The sequence below is a fragment of the Hirundo rustica genome (genome assembly GCF_015227805.2).
Source record: "Hirundo rustica isolate bHirRus1 chromosome 39 unlocalized genomic scaffold, bHirRus1.pri.v3 SUPER_39_unloc_3, whole genome shotgun sequence".
Lineage (NCBI taxonomy): Eukaryota > Metazoa > Chordata > Aves > Passeriformes > Hirundinidae > Hirundo > Hirundo rustica.
Genome location: NW_026690202.1, coordinates 1 through 13,250, shown reverse-complemented (window position 1 = coordinate 13,250; position 13,250 = coordinate 1). Strand labels below are relative to the sequence as shown.

General features: G+C 56.2%; 2 protein-coding genes across 7 annotated transcripts; one reads left to right on the top strand and one right to left on the bottom strand.

Annotated features, from left to right (window-relative positions):
- The first annotated feature begins 86 nt into the window (after positions 1–86).
- DMAC2 (distal membrane arm assembly component 2) lies at positions 87–3,428 on the top strand. Of its 6 annotated transcripts, XM_058424308.1 has the most exons (8): positions 87–140; positions 348–502; positions 1,129–1,203; positions 1,292–1,419; positions 1,776–1,900; positions 2,368–2,405; positions 2,617–2,654; positions 3,258–3,319. In XM_058424308.1, the coding sequence occupies exons 1-7, from the start codon at positions 123–125 to the stop codon at positions 2,618–2,620; spliced, it is 543 nt and encodes a 180-aa protein (XP_058280291.1). In that variant the 5' UTR covers positions 87–122; the 3' UTR covers positions 2,621–2,654; positions 3,258–3,319. The 6 variants fall into 6 exon arrangements, with proteins under 6 accessions (XP_058280291.1, XP_058280290.1, XP_058280288.1 ...); XM_058424307.1 differs by lacking the exon at positions 1,292–1,419 and having other exon boundaries at positions 3,258–3,428; XM_058424305.1 differs by lacking the exon at positions 2,617–2,654 and having other exon boundaries at positions 3,258–3,428.
- Positions 3,429–4,083: 655 nt separating this feature from the next.
- Positions 4,084–13,050, bottom strand: LOC120747977 (2-oxoisovalerate dehydrogenase subunit alpha, mitochondrial). The gene is made up of 7 exons (XM_040054043.2): positions 12,933–13,050; positions 12,666–12,774; positions 11,672–11,833; positions 9,496–9,702; positions 7,968–8,109; positions 6,366–6,537; positions 4,084–5,183 (listed from the first exon to the last, which is right to left on the bottom strand). The coding sequence occupies exons 1-7, from the start codon at positions 12,981–12,983 to the stop codon at positions 5,013–5,015; spliced, it is 1,014 nt and encodes a 337-aa protein (XP_039909977.1). The 5' UTR covers positions 12,984–13,050; the 3' UTR covers positions 4,084–5,012.
- Between the last annotated feature and the right edge of the window lie 200 nt (positions 13,051–13,250).

Sequence of the window (13,250 nt, the reverse complement as noted above, 5' to 3'; positions counted from 1 at the left end):
GGCGTGGTCTCAGATAGGGAGGCGTGACCTCAGCGCGGTGAAGGAGGCGTGGCCAGGGCCCGGCGGGAAACATCCCGTGGCCGGAAGCCACGTGACGGCGGCGGTCACGTGACGCGGCCAAGATGGCGGCGCTGAGGGCGGTGAGCGGGCCGGGGTCACCTGAGGGGAGGGAGACCCCCAAAACCCCCCCAGGTGAGGGGGGAACCCCCCGGAACCCCCCCGGGGTGTGAGCAGGGGTCGCTCCGAGCCGGTCCCGGGCGGTTCTGAGCCCCCCCTCAGGCGCCCCCCGCCCCTCCAGGTGTGCCCGACCCCGCCCTCCCCTCACCTGTCTCCGCTCTCCCGCTCAGGTCCGGGGGTCCCGGGGCGCCCCCGCCCTTCGCCCCCCGCCGGGGCAGAGGCGGGGCAGCTCCGGGGGGCTCCGGGCGCACCTGGGCAGGTGGGGGCAGCACCTGGAGGCGGCCGCGGGCTGGGCCGAGCGGTGGCGGCTGCGGAACCTGAACGCGTGAGTGGGGAGGGGGCGGCGGGGGGAGAGGAGGGGGCTCACCTGGCTGAGGGGGGGGAGAGGAGGGGGCTCACCTGGCTGAGGGGGGGGAGAGGAGGGGGCTCACCTGGCTGAGGGGGGGGAGAGGAGGGGGCTCACCTGGCTGTGGGGGGGCTCACCTGGCTGTGGGGGGGGAGAGGAGGGGGCTCACCTGGCTGAGGGGGGGCTCACCTGGCTGAGGGGGGGGAGAGGAGGGGGCTCACCTGGCTGAGGGGGGGGAGAGGAGGGGGCTCACCTGGCTCGTGGGGGGCTCACCTGGCTGTGGGGGGCTCACCTGGCTGTGGCAGGGCTCACCAGGTGTGCCCCAGGTAATGGGAGGGGTCTCGGGGGTCTCACCAGGTGTTTCCCAGGTACAGAGAGGGTTTTTTTTGGGATCTTTGGGATTTTTTTGGGGGGGGTCTCACCAGGTGTTTCGCAGGTACAGGACGGGTTTTTGGGAATTTTTTGGGGGGTCTCACCAGGTGTGTCCCAGGTACAGTTTGGGATTTCTGGGGGGGGGGTCTCACCAGGTGTTTCCCAGGTACAGGACGGGTTTTTGGGAATTTTTTGGGATTTTTTGGGGGGTCTCACCAGGTGTTTCCCCCCAGGCCCCGCCCCACCCTTCGCCTCACTCCTGACATCGCCGCTGCCGAGTTCACCTTGTCCTGCGGGGGCGGGGTCAGGTGAGGCCACGCCCCCTTTTTTTGGGGGGGTCCCCGCCCCACCTGGGGGCCCCCTGACCCCGATGACCCTTGACCCCTGACCCCGCAGGTTTTTGGGGCAGCCGCGCTGGCTCCGCCCCGGCGCTCTCCGGGAGCTGCCCCGGCTGCGGCACCTGCCCGTGGTGGGCGTCGACCTGAGCGGGACCCCCGTCACCTACGGGGGCCTGGACAACCTGGGTGAGGGCCTGGGGCACCTGAGCACCCCAAAAACACCCCAAAACACCCCAAAAACCACCCAAAATACCCCAAAAACCACCCCAAAAACACCCAAAAACACCCCAAAAACCACCCAAAATACCCAAAAGACCTGTCCTACACACCTGGCACACCTGTCACACAGTGTCCCTGTCACACACCTGTGTCACACCTGTCACACACCTGTCACACACCTGTGTCACACAGTGTCCCTGTCACACACCTGTCACACAGTGTCCCTGTCCCACCTGTCCCACCTGGATCTCTCGGGCTGTCCCTGTCACACACCTGTGTCACACACCTGTGTCACACACCTGTCACACACCTGTGTCCCGCAGTGTCCCTGGCACACCTGGCACACCTGGATCTCTCGGGCTGTCCCCACCTGTCCGACTGGGCCCTGGGCCGGCTCCACGTCTTCAGCGGCACCCTGCAGCACCTGGCGCTGGCCCGGTGCCCCCAGGTGAGCGAGAGAGGCCTGGCAGCACTGCACCACCTCAGGTGTGTCACCTGTGTCACCTGTGTGTCACCTGTGTGTGTGTGTGTGTGTGTGTTACCTGTGTGTGTGTGTTACCTGTGTGTGTGTGTGTGTTACCTGTGCTCCCGGTGCCCCCAGGTGAGCGAGAGAGGCCTGGCGGCGCTGCACCACCTCAGGTGAGTTACCTGTGTGTGTCACCTGTGTCACCTGTGTGTGTGTGTCACCTGTGTGTGTGTGTCACCTGTGTGTGTGTGTCACCTGTGTGTGTGTGTGTTACCTGTGTGTGTGTGTGTGTCACCTGTGCCCCCGGTGCCCCTAGGTGAGCGAGAGAGGCCTGGCGGCACTGCACCACCTCAGGTGAGTTACCTCTGTGTGTGTGTGTGTCACCTGTGTGTGTGTGTGTGTCACCTGTGTGTGTGTGTGTGTGTCACCTGTGCCCCCGGTGCCCCCAGGTGAGCGAGAGAGGCCTGGCGGCGCTGCACCACCTCAGGTGAGCTACCTGTGTCACCTGTGTGTGTCACCTGTGTGTGTGTGTGTTACCTGTGTGTGTGTGTCACCTGTGTGTGTGTGTGTTACCTGTGTGTGTGTGTCACTGTGTGTCACTGTGTGTGTGTGTGTGTGTCACCTGTGTGTGTGTGTTACCTGTGTGTGTGTGTGTGTGACCTGTGTGTGTGTGTTACCTGTGCCCCCGGTGCCCCCAGGTGAGCGAGAGAGGCCTGGCGGCGCTGCACCACCTCAGGTGAGTTACCTGTGTGTGTCACCTGTGTCACCTGTGTGTTACCTGTGTGTGTCACCTGTGTGTGTGTCACTTGACCTGTGTCACCTGGGGACCTCCCAGTCCATCCCAGTTTATCCCAGTCCATCCCAGTCCATCCCAGTCCATCCCAGTCTATCCCAGTATCCCCAGTTTATCCCAGTTTATCCCAGTCTATCCCAGTATCCCCAGTTTGTCCCAGTCCATCCCGGTTTATCCCGGTTCCCACAGCTCCCTGCGCTCCCTGGATCTCTCCGTTGTTTCCCAGTCCATCCCAGTTTATCCCGGTTTATCCCAGTCTATCCCAGTATCCCCAGTCCATCCCAGTCCATCCCAGTTTATCCCAGTATCCCCAGTTTATCCCAGTTTATCCCAGTCTATCCCAGTATCCCCAGTTTGTCCCAGTCCATCCCAGTCTATCCCGGTTCCCGCAGCTCCCTGCGCTCCCTGGATCTCTCCGTTGTTTCCCAGTTTATCCCAGTCCATCCCAGTCTATCCCAGTATCCCCAGTCCATCCCAGTCTATCCCAGTCTATCCCAGTCCATCCCAGTCCATCCCAGTATCCCCAGTCTATCCCGGTTCCCGCAGCTCCCTGCGCTCCCTGGATCTCTCCGGAATTCCCGTTCCCAGCCCCGGGCGGTTCCGGGCTCTGCTGGAGGCGGCGCTGCCGGGATGTCGCATCCTGGGCCTGGAGGAGCCCCGGGAATGAGTCATTAACTTAATTAACTTAATTAACTTAATTAAAATAAATAAATAAAAATAAAATAAATTAATTTGTCATTTTTCCATGGATTCGGGGTGGTTTTGTGTGTTCCTGGCGCTGCCGGGATGTCGCATCCTGGGCCTGGAGGAGTCCCGGGAGTGATTAATTAAATTATATTAATTAATTAAATTAATTAAAATAAATAAATTAAATTAAATTAAATTAATTTGTCATTTTTCCATGGATTTCGGGGTTTTTCTGTGTCGCATCCTGGGCCCGGAGGAGCCCCGGGAGTTAATTTAAAATAAAATAAAATAAAATAAAATAAAATAAAATAAAATAAAATAAAAAATATATATACACACACAAAAATCAAATAAAATAAATTAAAAATAAAAAATAAAATAAAATAAAAATTATATATGGATATAAAAATAAATAAAATAAAATATATACATAAAAAAGAAAATAAATAAAATTTTAAAATATAAAATAAAAGCAAAAATTATACATATATATTAAAAATATATAAATAAAATAAAAAAGAAAATAATAAAATAAAATATAAAATCAAAATCAAAATAAAATAAATATATATACACACATAAAAATTAAAATAAATAAATAAAAAATTTAAAGAAAAAAATCCCCAAATTCCCAATCCCAAATCCCAAATCCCAACTCCCGGGGTCGCTCCCAAAACCCCGCGGCTCCTCTCCAAAATGGATTTTATTGGGATTTTGGGGGGAAAATCCGGGAATCCCGGGAAAAGCTCCGGCTGGACTCGGGAGTGCTCGGGGAATTCCGGGAACCCCGGGAATTCCGGGATCGTCGCTGGAGAAATCGGGAAAAGCTCCGGCTGGACTCGGGGCGGATTTGGGATCGCTCAGGGGATTCCCAGGGATCGCTCAGGGAATTCCCAGGGATCGCTCAGGGAATTCCCGGGGATTGCTCAGGGGATTCCCAGGGATTGCTCAGGGGATTCCCAGGGATTGCTCAGGGGATTCCCAGGGATTGCTCAGGGGATTCCCAGGGATTGCTCAGGGGATTCCCGGGGATTGCTCAGGGAATTCCCAGGGATTGCTCAGGGGATTCCCAGGGATTGCTCAGGGAATTCCCAGGGATCGCTCAGGGAATTCCTGGGGATCGCTCAGGGAATTCCCAGGGATCGCTCAGGGAATTCCCAGGGATTGCTCAGGGAATTCCCAGGGATCACTCAGGGAATTCCCAGGGATCGCTCAGGGAATTCCCAGGGATTGCTCAGGGAATTCCCAGGGATTCCTGCCGGAATTCCGTGGAATTCCCGGGGATTCTGGGATCGGGAGAAGCTCCCCTGGGGGCTCCAGGTGGATTTGGGGTGGGATCGGAGCGGATTTGGGGTGGATTTGGGGTGGAATGCGGTGGATTTGGGGTTGCTCAGGGAATTCCCGGGAGTTCCTGCCGGAATTCCACGGAATTCCGTGGAATTCCGGGCTCACTTCTGGAACTGCTGGAGCGGGTAGTGCTCCCCAGGGGGCTCCAGGTGGATTTTGGGTGGGATTGGAGCGGATTTTGGGCAGAACGCGGTGGATTTGGGATTGCTCAGGGAATTCCCGGGGGTTTCCTGCCGGAATTCCGCGGAATTCCCGGGAATTCCGGGCTCACTTCTGGAACTGCTGGAGCGGGTAGTGCTCCCCGTAGGTCTCCAGGTGCCGCTCCAGCTGCTCCCGCTGCTGCCGCAGCCTCGGCGGCATCTCCCGGTAGACGTCGGAGAAGAGCAGCTGCGGCGGCGGCTTCGGCTCGCGCTCCGCCTGCTCGAACGCCTCCAGCACCTGCCGGGATTCCCGGGAATTCCGCACCTCCGCAGCCCCCGGGATCCCGGGGTTCGGCCCCCGAAACGGCGGCCGTTTATCCCGGGTTCCTGCCCGGAAAATTTCCTACCCCGGAAATCCCCGAATTTCCCACCACAAATCCCAGGGATCCTCCCCCAAAATCCCAAGGATTTCTCTCCCTAAATCCCAGGGATTTCTCTCCCTAAATCCCAAGGATTTCTCTCCTTAAATCCCAAGGATTTCTCTCCCTAAATCCCAGGGATTTCTCTCCCTAAATCCCAAGGATTTCTCTCCTTAAATCCCAAAGATTTCTCTCCCTAAATCCCAAGGATTTCTCTCCTTAAATCCCAAGGATTTCTCTCTCTAAATCCCAAAGATTTCTCTCCCTAAATCCCAAGGATTTCTCTCTCTAAATCCCAAAGATTTCTCTCCTTAAATCCCAAAGGTTTCTCTCCCTAAATCCCAGGGATTTTCCCCCAAAATCCCAAGGATTTCTCTCCCTAAATCCCAAAGATTTCTCTCTCTAAATCCCAAGGATTTCTCTCCCTAAATCCCAGGGATTTCTCTCCCTAAATCCCAAGGATTTCTCTCTCTAAATCCCAAAGATTTCTCTCCCTAAATTCCAGGGATCCTCCCCCAAAATCCCAAGGATTTCTCTCCCTAAATCCCAAGGATTTCTCTCCCTAAATCCCAAAGATTTTTCCTCCAAAACCCCCTGAGATTTTTCCCTAAACCCCCGAAGATTTTTTTTCCCCAAAATCCCAAAGATTTTTCCCCAAAACCCTCAAGGATTTTTCCTCAAAAACCCTCGGGATTTTTCCCTAAACCCTCAGTAATTTCTCTCCCAAGATCCCAAGGATTTTTCCCCAAAATCTCAGTTATTTCCCCCAATCCCCCTGGGATCTTCGCACCGCCCCAAAACATTGGGAATTCTCCCCAAGACTTTGGGAATTCTCCTGAAAGCACCGCCCCAAAACAAAACTTTGGGAATTCTCCCCAAATCCCGGGAATTCTCCCCAAAACCCCTGGAATTCTCCCACAGACGCCGGGAATTCTCCCCCAAACCCCAGGAATTCTCCCCCAAACCCCGGGAATCCTCCCCCAAACCCCAGGAATTCTCCCCCGAATCCCGGGAATCCTCCCCAATCCTCCCCCGAACCCCGGGAATTCCCTCCCGCGCACCATTTTTCGGGAATTCTTCCTCCAGGCCTTCTCCTGCGCCTCGTCCCACCACTGGCGCCGCGCCATGTAGTGCCGCAGGCGGGAGATGGGGTGATCCTGCTTGTCCCAGTAATTCACCTCGTCCACGGAGCGGTACGCCGAGCTGTCGTCGCTCGTGCTGTGGTGCCCGATCCTGGGGGAAAACGGGAAAATCCAGGGGAAAATCCTGGGGAAAATCCAGGGGAAAATCCAGGGGAAAATCCAGGGGAAAACCCAGGGGAAAATCCAGGGGAAAAATGGGGAAAATCCAGGGAAAAATGGGAAAATCCAGGGGAAAAACGGGAAAATCCAGGGGAAATTGGGGAAAAACAGGGAGAATGCAAGGGAACACAGAACTGTCATCGCTCGTGCTGTGGTGCCCGATCCTGGGGAAAAACGGGGAAATCCAGGGGAAAATCCAGGGGAAAATCCAGGGGGAAAATCCAGGGGAAAATCCAGGGGGAAAATCCAGGGGAAAATCCAGGGGGAAAATGGGGAAAAAACAGGGGAAAAACGGGGAGAATGCAAGGGAGAGCGGAGCTGTCGTCGCTCGTGCTGTGGTGCCTGATCCTGGGGGAAAAACGGGGAAAATCCAGGGGAAAATCCAGGGGGAAAAATGGGAAAAACAGGGAAAATCCAGGGGAAATTGGGGAAAAAGCCATTGGAAATTGGGGGAAAACGGGGAGAATGCAAGGGAACGCAGAGCTGCTGTCGCTCGTGCTGTGGTGCCCGATCCTGGGAAAAACAGGGAAAAATCCAGGGAAAATCCAGGGGAAAATCCAGGGGAAAAATGGGAAAAAATGGGAAAATCCAGGGGAAAAACAGGGAGAATGCAAGGGAGCGCCGAGCTGTTGTCGCTTGTGCTGTGGTGCCCGATCCTGGGGGAAAAAACGGGAAAATCCAGGGGAAAAACGGAAAAATCCAGGGGAAAATGGCGAAAATCCAGGGGAAATGGGGGAAAATGGGGAGAATTGGGGGGAAATTCCTGGGAAAAGCAAAGGGGCTTGGGGGAATTCTGGGGAGAAGTGAGGGGGGGTTTCAGGAATTCCAGGGGAAAGTGAAGTGTTTCTTTTTAAATTCAGGGCAAAGCACAGGGTTTTTCCAAGAATTTCAGGGGAAAATCGATTTTTTCCCAGGAAATTCAATAAAAATCGATTATTTTCCTGGAATTTCAGGGAAAATCTCTTTTTTTTCAGGTATTTCCAGGGCAAACCCTTTTTTTTCCCAGGAATTTCAGAGAAAATCAATTTATTTCCAGGAATTTCAGGGAAAATCGATTTTTTTTCGGGAATTTCAGGGGCAAACCCATTTTTTTTCAGGAATTTCAGGGAAAATCGATTTTTTTTTCCGTGAATTTCAGAGAAGAGTAATTTTTTTTTAGGAAATTCAATAAAAATCCAATTTTTTCCCCAAGGAAATTCAATAAAAATCCTAATTTTTTTTCCCGAGAATTTCAGAGAAAATAGATTTTTTTTCCCAAAAATTTCAGAGAAAATCTAATTTTTTTCCCAGGAATTTCAGACACCCCCCCCCGACTTTTCCCAGGCCTCGGAGGGGCGGATCTGGTTTTTTTCCGGGGCGCACCGGTAGGTCATGGCCTCGATGAGGAAGGGCTGGTTCTCGGCCACGGCGCGGCGCCGCGCCTCCCTCGTGGCGTTGTACACGGCGAAGACGTCGTTGCCGTCCACGCGGATGGAGAGCAGCCCGTAGCCCGGGCCCCGCGCCGCTGCCGGGGAGAAACCCCAAAAACCCCGTCGGATTCGGAGGAAAAACCCCCAAAAAACCCGTCGGATTCCCAAAAATCCCGTCGGATTCAGAGGAAAAATCCCAAAAAAACCCCCTCGGATTCCGGGGGAAAAATCCCCAAAACCCCGTCGGATTCCCAGGGAAATACCAAAAATTCCCGTCGGATTCCCAAAAAAATCCCGTCGGATTCCCAAAAATCCCGTCGGATTCCGGGGAAAATCCCCAAAAATCCCGTCGGATTCCCAGGGAAATACCAAAAATTCCCGTCGGATTCCCAAAAAAATCCCATCGGATTGCGGGGAAAAATCCCAAACACCCCGTCGGATTCCCGGGAAAATCACAAAAACACCCGTCGGATTCCCAGGAAAATACCAAAAATTCCTGTCGGATTCCCAAAAATCCCGTCGGATTCCGGGGGAAAAGCTCAAAAATCCCATCAAATTCCCAGGAAAATACCAAAAAAATCCCGTCGGATTCCGGGGGAAAAAAACACCAAAAAAATCCCATCGGATTCCCAAAAACCCCGTCGGATTCTGGGGAAAATCACAAAAAATCCCATCGGATTCCAGGGAAAAACCCAAAAATCACGTCGGAATCCAGGGAAAATCACAAAAACACCCCGTCGGATTCCCAGGAAAATCCCAAAAAAATCCTGTGGGATTCCGGGGAAAAAATCCCAAAAAACCTGTTGGATTCCAGGGAAAATCACAAAAGCCCCGTTGGATTACAGGGAAAAAATCCCGTCGGATTCCGGGAAAAACCCAAAAAAACCCCAGATTCCCCCCGATTTTTTCCAGAATTTCCATTTTTTCCCCCTTTTTTCCCATTTTCCCCCATTTTTTCCCACTTTTCCCGTTTTCCCACCGATCCCATCGCCCCGGTACTGCTCCGAGGTGGGCGTGGAGATGGCAGAACCCCCAGATTTTCCCCGATTTTCACCCAATTTTCTGGGGTTTTTTCATTTTTTTTCCCCAAATTCCCATTTTTTCCCCCAATTCCCACTTTTCCCGTTATCCCACCGATCCCGTCCCCCCGGTACTGCTCCGAGGTGGGCGTGGAGATGGCAGAACCCCCAGATTTCCTCCCCAAACACCCCGATTTCTCCCGATTTTCTGGGGGTTTTTTTCAGTTTTTTCCCTGTTTTTTTCCCCAATTCCCGTTTTTTCCCGTTTTTTTCCCATTTTTTCCCCCTTTTCCCCTTTTCCCACCGATGCCGTCGCCCCGGTACTGCTCCGAGGTGGGCGTGGAGATGGCAGAACCCCCAGATTTTCCCCGATTTTTTCCCAATTTTCTCTGTTTATTCCCATTTTTTTTTCAGTTTTTCTCCGTTTTTTCCCCCAATTCCCACTTTTCCCGGTTTTCCCACCGATCCCGTCGCCCCGGTACTGCTCCGAGGTGGGCGTGGAGATGGCGTAGCCGTTGTTGCGGCAGAAGAAGACCACGGGGCACTCGAGGGTGGCGGCGAAGTTGAAGCCGGCGTGAGCGTCGCCCTCGCTGGCCGCCCCCTCCCCGAAATAGCAGACCACCGCCCGGCTGGCGTCCGCGCGCTTGATGGCGTAGGCCGCGCCCACGGCTGCGGGGAAATCCCGGGAATCCGGGGGAAATTCACTCAGGGATGTGGGGGGAAATTCCCTCAGGGATCGGGGGAAATTCCCTCAGGGATCGGGGGAAATGAGCGGAATTGAGGGGACAATGAGGGGAATTTGGCGTCCGCGCGCTTGATGGCGTAGGCCGCGCCCACGGCTGCGGGAAAATCCCGGGAATCCGGGGGGAAATTCCCTCAGGGATCGGGGGAAATTCCCTCAGGGATTTGGGGGAAATTCCCTCAGGGATTTGGGAGAAATTCCCTCAGGGATATGGGGAAATTCCCTCGGGGGTTTGGGGTGAAATGAGGGGAATTTGGCGTCCGTGCGCTTGATGGCGTAGGCCGCGCCCACGGCTGCGGGAGAAATCCCGGGATTCCGGGGGAAATTCCCTCAGGGATCGGGGGAAATTCCCTCAGGGATTTGGGGGAAATTCCCTCGGGGATCAGGGGAAATTCCCTCGGGGATTCGGGGGAAATTCCCTCGGGGGTTTGGGGTGAAATGAGGGGAATTTGGCGTCCGCGCGCTTGATGGCGTAGGCCGCGCCCACGGCTGCGGGAAAATCCCGGGATTCCGGGGGAAATTCCCTCAGGGATTGGGGGAAATTCCCTCGGGGGTTTGGGGAAAATTCCCTCAGGGATTTGGGGGAAATTCCCTCAGGGATTGGGGGAAATGAGCGGAATTGAGGGGACAATGAGGGGAATTTGGCGTCCGCGCGCTTGATGGCGTAGGCCGCGCCCACGGCTGCGGGGGAAATCCCGGGAATCCGGGGGGAAATTCCCTCAGGGATTGGGGGGGAAATTCCCTCAGGAATTGGGGGGAATTCCCTCAGGGATTGGGGGAAATTCCCTCGGGGATTTGGGGGGAAATTCCCTCAGGGATCGGGGGAAATTCCCTCAGGGATTGGGGGAAATTCCCTCAGGGATTGGGGGAAATTCCTTCAGGGATTTGGGGGAAATTCCCTCGGGGATTTGGGGGAAAATGAGGAGAATTTGGGGGGGGAATGGGAATTTGGGGAAGGGGAGAGGGAGGTGGGAGAGGGCGGGGACAGGTGCCAGAGCGGGGCCAGGTGACACAGAACAGGACAGGTGACACAGAGCAGGACAGGTGCCAGGTGACACAGAACAGGACAGGTGACAGGTGACACAGAACAGGACAGGTGCCAGGTGACACAGAGTGGGGCCAGGTGACACAGAACAGGACAGGTGACACAGAGCAGGACAGGGGACACAGAGCAGGACAGGCGGCAGGTGTCGGTGCCAGGTGCCGGGGCCGGGCGGCACAGAGCAGGGACAGGTGACACAGATCAGGACAGGTGCCAGGTGTCAGTGCCAGCTGACACAGGACAGGTGACACAGAGCAGGACAGGTGCCAGGTGTCAGTGCCAGCTGACACAGGACAGGTGACACAGAGCAGGACAGGTGTCAGTGCCAGCTGACACAGGACAGGTGACACAGAGCAGGACAGGTGTCAGTGCCAGCTGACACAGGACAGGTGACACAGAGCAGGACAGGTGCCAGGTGTCAGTGCCAGCTGACACAGGACAGGTGACACAGAGCAGGACAGGTGTCAGTGCCAGCTGACACAGGACAGGTGACACAGAGCAGGACAGGTGTCAGTGCCAGCTGACACAGGACAGGTGACACAGAGCAGGACAGGTGCCAGGTGTCAGTGCCAGCTGACACAGGACAGGTGACACAGAGCAGGACAGGTGTCGGTGCCAGGTGACACAGGACAGGTGACACAGGACAGGTGACACAGATCAGGACAGGTGACACAGAGCAGGACAGGTGTCAGTGCCAGGTGACACAGGACAGGTGACACAGGACAGGTGACACAGATCAGGACAGGTGACACAGATCAGGACAGGTGTCGGTGCCAGGTGACACAGGACAGGTGACACAGGACAGGTGACACAGGACAGGTGACACAGATGAGGACAGGTGGCACGGCACGCACCTTGCGGGATCTGCGTGGCCAGCGGGGACGAGATGGTGACGAAGTGGCGCTCGGGGCAGCCGTAGTGCACCGGCATCTGCCGCCCCTTGCCGGGGTCACGCGCGTTGCCGTAGCACTGCGCCATGAACAGCTCCAGCGGGTACCCGCGGTACAGCAGCACACCTGGGGACACCTGCGTCACACCTGGGCACACCTGGGGACACCTGCGTCACACCTGGGCACACCTGAGCTACACCTGAGCTACACCTGCGTCACCAGGGTTACACCTGTGTGACACCTGGGGACACCTGGGGACACCTGCGTCACACCTGGGCACACCTGGGGACACCTGAGCTACACCTGTGTGACACCTGTGTGACACCTGCGTCACACCTGGGCACACCTGAGCTACACCTGAGCTACACCTGTGTGACACCTGTGACCTCCCCAGGAACCATGAACAGCTCCAGCGGGTACCCGCAGTACAGCAGCACACCTGGGGACACCTGCGTCACACCTGGGGGCACCTGGGGACACCTGTGTCACACCTGGGCACACCTGGGGACACCTGCGTCACACCTGGGGACACCTGGGGACACCTGCGTCACACCTGGGGACACCTGAGCTACACCTGTGTGACACCTGGGGACACCTGTGTCACACCTGGGGGCGCCTAGGGACACCTGTGTGACACCTGTGTGACACCTGGGGACACCTGCGTCACACTTGGGGACACCTGGGGACACCTGGGGACACCTGCGTCACACCAGGGGGCGCCTGGGGACACCTGAGCTACACCTGTGTGACACCTGTGTGACACCTGGGGACACCTGTTCCACCCGTCTCTCACCTCTCTCACCTGTCCCAGGTGTCCCTCCCCTGTCCCAGGTGTCCCTCACCTGTCTCACCTGTCCCAGGTGTCCCCCCTGGTCTCACCTGCCCCAGGTGTCCCTCCCCTGCCCCAGGTGTGCCTCACCTGTCCCAGTGTTCCTCACCTGTCCCAGGTGTGCCTCACCTGCCTCCCGGTACTGCCCGAAGACGAGGTCGGAGGCGTCGAGCGCGGCGGCGCTGCCCACGTGCGTCCCCTCCTCGCCGTAGTTGGTCATGTAGAAGGAGATCCGGCCCTGGAGCAGCGCCAGGTGAGCTCAGGTGAGCCCCAGGTGAGTCCCAGGTGAGCCCCAGGTGAGTTCAGGTGAGTCCCAGGTGAGTTCAGGTGAGCCCCAGGTGAGCTCAGGTGAGCCCCAGTGAGCCCAGGTGAGTCCCAGGTGAGCCCCGGCCGTACCTGGCGCTGGGACTCGTACAGGATCCGGTCCATGGTGTTGAGCAGCGTCATCGTCCTGTAGAGCTTCAGCACCTGTTCCTTGGGCAGCTGTGGGGACAGGTGTGGCACCTGAGGGACACCTGAGTGTCACCTGGGCAGGTGTGGGGACAGGTGTGACACTGAGGGACACCTGGGCAGGTGTGGGGACGGGTGCGGCACCTGAGGGACACCTGAGGGACACCTGGGCAGGTGTGGGGACGGGTGTGGCACCTGAGGGACACCTGAGGGACACCTGAGGGACACCTGGGCAGGTGTGGGGACAGGTGTGACACTGAGGGA

What these genes read in the sequence shown, in the direction of transcription:
- DMAC2 (XM_058424305.1), top strand. An exon ending in CGGGGGCCTGGACAACCTGG is followed by an intron (nt 1,420 to 1,775) that starts GTGAGGGCCTGG and finishes TGTGTCCCGCAG; the next exon opens with TGTCCCTGGCACACCTGGCA. An exon ending in CGCTGGCCCGGTGCCCCCAG is followed by an intron (nt 1,901 to 2,367) that starts GTGAGCGAGAGA and finishes CGGTGCCCCCAG; the next exon opens with GTGAGCGAGAGAGGCCTGGC.
- LOC120747977 (XM_040054043.2), bottom strand. Translation starts at nt 12,983, where the DNA reads ATGACGCTGCTCAACACCATGGACCGGATCCTGTACGAGTCCCAGCGC. An exon ending in TGTACGAGTCCCAGCGCCAG is followed by an intron (nt 12,775 to 12,932) that starts GTACGGCCGGGG and finishes GCGCTGCTCCAG; the next exon opens with GGCCGGATCTCCTTCTACAT. An exon ending in GGCCACGCAGATCCCGCAAG is followed by an intron (nt 9,703 to 11,671) that starts GTGCGTGCCGTG and finishes ATTTCCCCGCAG; the next exon opens with CCGTGGGCGCGGCCTACGCC.